The sequence below is a fragment of the Lissotriton vulgaris genome, chromosome 7, assembly GCF_964263255.1.
Source record: "Lissotriton vulgaris chromosome 7, aLisVul1.2, whole genome shotgun sequence".
NCBI lineage: Eukaryota > Metazoa > Chordata > Amphibia > Caudata > Salamandridae > Lissotriton > Lissotriton vulgaris.
In genome coordinates, this window is record NC_141695.1 from 27,247,766 (window position 1) to 27,252,099 (window position 4,334).

The 4,334-nt window shown below is 41.7% G+C and overlaps 1 protein-coding gene across 1 annotated transcript; it reads left to right on the top strand.

The window, feature by feature from the left end:
* The first annotated feature begins 1,630 nt into the window (after positions 1-1,630).
* Positions 1,631-2,581, top strand: LOC147700573 (olfactory receptor 5AP2-like). Its single transcript, XM_086929128.1, has one exon. It carries the CDS (start codon positions 1,631-1,633, stop codon positions 2,579-2,581), a length of 951 nt encoding a protein of 316 aa, XP_086785254.1.
* Positions 2,582-4,334: the final 1,753 nt, after the last annotated feature.

The following is a 4,334-nucleotide window of genomic DNA, read 5'->3' on the forward strand; positions in this document are numbered from 1 at the left end:
TACATAAATTAGGTTCATTATGTTAGGGGCTAATGTAGCAGTTGCATGTTTCAAAATATTGAGTGCCGCTGTGTCCCTTGGGGATCCGTTCATGATGGAGGACAGCAAGGTAAGCATAGTTTCCTGGGACAGAGGGGGGGAAGGTCTCTAGGATGTGTTCTGGGCTTCGTAGGTCCGGGTTTCTCTGAGTTTCCATTTATTCGTCCCTCAGTGGCAGGGATTCCAGGATTAGTTGTACCTTAGTGTTAAAAAAAATTGCTAATTTATTGCACCGTTTGCCAAAGGGGTCCGGCGCAATGCGAGGGGCGGGCGTTTTCAGTATTTTTTTAATAATGGTAAAAGTTTCTCTGGCCCAGTTGGAGGCTGCTAGTATCTTGCCTTCATAGTAGGAGGCCTGGGCCTTTTTAGTTTCTGTCTTATATGCACGGATAGCTGCTCTACATTCATTGCCTTTCTTTAATCTTGCATTGCTGTTTTAGTGCACGCAAATCTAGGGAGAACCAAGGGAAGTTATGAGACCCGCCGGACTTTTTTATTCTGGTCTTTGGAATGACCGAGTTAAGTGATTCTTCTATCCAGTTGGAGAAGTCTTCACTAGCTATAGCTGGGCAGGGATTAGGTCTGGGTTTTGTTCTTTCTAGTTCTTGAACAGTGGATCTAGATGGTGGCCTTTCACATGAGTGGCCAGTACGATTTTTTGGACCAGTTGAAGCGCTGAAAGGTCTCTAGTCAGCTCAGTTGCGTTCGTTGCTTGTGTGTCGTCAAAGTGGAGATTGAAGTCTCAAAGGAGCGTAAAATTAGCAGCTGAACTTGCTAAATTGGCTACTGCTTCCAGTAATGAAGGATCCTATCACTCCAGAAGGGCGATAGATGAGGATGCCAGTGAATGATAGGAGGGGCGAGAATTTTAAGTTGAAGTGGACATTCTCGCAGTCTGCAACTGGGTTCCCAAGCAGATGGCAGTTACGGTCTACCCTTTGCATCACAAAGCCTTGGGGAAGTGCTTGTGTGATGTCAGGTTTCGAGCAAGTATTAAGCCAGATTTCTGTAAGAAACAGCACATCTGGGTCTAAATCTTTGAGGAGCATCCAGATATCTGTTGTGTGTTTAGGGAGGGATCTTCAATTTAATAGAAACATTCTGAATTGCTCAATGTGAGTGTTGGACTCTGAGCTGTTGGAAGTGAATTTGTACCGACAGTGTGCGCAGCGTTCAGGAAAGTTTTCCGGGGAAATGGAATGGAAACAAAAAGTTCTGGGGGATCTATTAAACTGTTTGAGCTGGATATTGGAGTAATGGTGCTGATTATAGGAGAAAGATGCAGGAGGCCTGGCCCCTGGGCCCGGTCGGGCGCGGACAGGCGCAGACGGGCTTGCCTTAGGCACGCCCGCTGCGTGTGTCCACTGCGCGGTCACGTTATCACGTGCCTTTATAGCTGAAGAAAGAGACGCCTGGGCCCAGCAACTAGACTGCTGAACCGGCGTTCTGAATGCGGAAGAGTATGTGCCAAAAGCTTCTTATTTGGAAATACAGTTTGCAGAAAATTAAATCTGTTTGATCTCTCATAATGTTGTGGTTTGTTTATGTCTCCAGGTCTTCTTTCCAACTGTAACAAAGGTGTTTTGGAGTTATGGAACTGTTTAATCAAACTTCCTTAACTGGATTTTTAATTCTGGGGCTATCACAAAATCCTCTGCTTCAGATCCCACTTGTCATTATATTTTCACTCCTGTATATAATGACTCTGCATGGAAACCTTGTCATTATTGCCATAATATGTTTTGACAAACATCTGCAAACACCAATGTATTACTTTCTCATGAACTTGTCTTTTCTGGACATTGGATTCACGTCAGTCACAATCCCGAAAATGTTGTCAGTCTGTTCAACAGGTGACAAATCCATCAGCTTCTCTGCATGCATTCTTCAGTTCTATCTTTGCTTTTCCTTGTTGAGCACAGAGTTCTTCTTGCTTTCGGTCATGGCATTAGACAGGTACACTGCTATATGCAACCCCTTGAGATATACAGTCATAATGAGCAAGAGAGCTGTGGCATTGCTGGCTGTTGCCTCTTGGGTGCTTGGATTTCTGAACATCATCCCACATACTCTGTTTATATCAAATTCATCCTTTTGTGGATCAAATGAAATCAAACACTTCTTTTGTGATTTCACGTCTCTTCTGAAACTCTCTTGCACAGATCCATATTACATCAATATTGCAACCTTTTGTTTAGGTGCTGTTTCAGGACTGGGCCCATTTACGTTAACAATAACTTCATATGTGTTGATTGTCTCAAATATACTGAAGCTGCCCTCTGCCAGAGGGAGACAGAAATCATTCTCCACATGTTCCTCTCACCTGACTACTGTTGTTTTGTTCTATGGGACTGAGCTTGGGCTTTATATGAGACCCACGTCAGGGCTTTCCTTGGAAAAAGACAAGTTCTTTGCAGTACTGTTTACTGTTGTAATTCCAGTGTTGAATCCCATTGTTTACAGTTTAAGAAACCAGGATGTAAAAAGAGCTGTGACAAAAATTAGACAGAAATTTTGGCACAGAGATAATATGCTGCATTAAGATGTGTGACTAAATTAAATCAATATGGCCCATCACCCAATGCATGAAAAATAAGAGATACATTCTACTATGGCAATAAACCTTATATATAATCATAAATATCCACATGGAGACTTCTCCCTTTTTCTAATATAATGTTTCGGTATCGACAATCACCTCGTGTGGTGACACCAAGCTTGATTCTACGTCCCTGACAGATGGGCCTGCACAGGCCACAGCAGTGACGTGGTGGTGCTCTGTCATGGGTGATCTTTAGAAAGTGCTCAAACCGGAGGTGCCGGAACAGTCATCCTTTCAGATCTTTACATTTCCTTCAACACCATTGACTATAACAATGCAATGAAGACATTCCCAAGAATGTTGTTTACAGGCCTTGTGTTTTACTCGATCTGCTCTTTTGCAGCTTACAGAGAGCATATAGTGTGCTCCTCGTTTACCTCCTGCACAAAGAAATTAGCAGGTGGTGTCCAGGCAAGGGTCAATTGATCAATAGAAAATGCATATTTTACATCAGACAGCTTGTGATTGGGTTAAATAAAGTTGGTAACCAGTAATGTAAGGCCCTCAGCAATTTTATGGGGAAAGTAATCCCTGAATATTATCTTCCTTGGTGCTACTAGGGGTGAAGAGTACGGTTACCATACATACTCACTCAGTGCCACCTAGGTGACACTGAAACCGTGAGAGAGTAGAACCTTAAATGGAACAAATGGAACAAACCAAGTACTAGTCACCTATTTAAGAAATCGTGCTAGGAGCATAAGAAAGCCACCACCTAAGTTCATGAAGTACAGTATTAGTGTTATATAGTAAAAACATGGTGACAAAAGAAAAGTAAAGTCAGTATAGCAAATAGAAGAATTAGGAGAGATATATTCACCTGTCCTATGATCAAAGTAAAACTTCTCAATTATTCCTTGTATAGGTTAACAAGAAATATACTCCTGTAATCATAATAATACAGTCGTATTACTATATGAAAAACCACAGAATTAACAGATAAAATTAATGGTCAACTTAGGATATGTTATGATCAGACACTACTAGACCAGGATGAATACAACTATTTACTAATATCTAGTCCTAGAGCACCGTGTTTGTACACTTTGCCAAAAGTGCACAAAAATAGACAGAGACCCCCGGGAAGACCCATTATATCGGGTATTGGAGGGCCTACTGAGAGATTATCACAGTATATAGATATTTACTTGTGACCGTATGGGCAGAATCTGCCGGCATACATACAGGACCCCAAACATGTATTGAATATTATACAAGACCTTGATTGGGAACCTGGCATGTACCTAGTTACTTTGGATGTAGTGTCCTTGTATTCAAACATACAGCACCATTTGGGTATTATGGCATTGGAGACTTTCCTGAATAAGAGACCAGTGGAATTGTATGACCGTATTTTCTTTAAATGGGATGAAAATTCCTCACACTCCACATGTCACCGTGGAGTGTGAGGAATTTTCATCCCATTTAAAGCAAATACCTTTCCATTTTTACTGCAGAGAGGTGCACCCACTACCTGAGCTGGCACCAGGTGAGGTGGGGTTGTTCCTTCCCAGCAAATGGGTGAGTGAGAAACAATATATATATGACAAATTGTTATTGTCCACAATTGGCTGGTCTTTTATAACCAGCATGTTGTCTATTAAGATGATAACATCACATTTAATGCACGTTAGGATAATCACTGACTGTGCTCTTCTTTGGTCTTTTTTTATGTATCCATACATTTCCCTTG

What these genes read in the sequence shown, in the direction of transcription:
- LOC147700573 (XM_086929128.1), top strand. Translation starts at nt 1,631, where the DNA reads ATGGAACTGTTTAATCAAACTTCCTTAACTGGATTTTTAATTCTGGGG.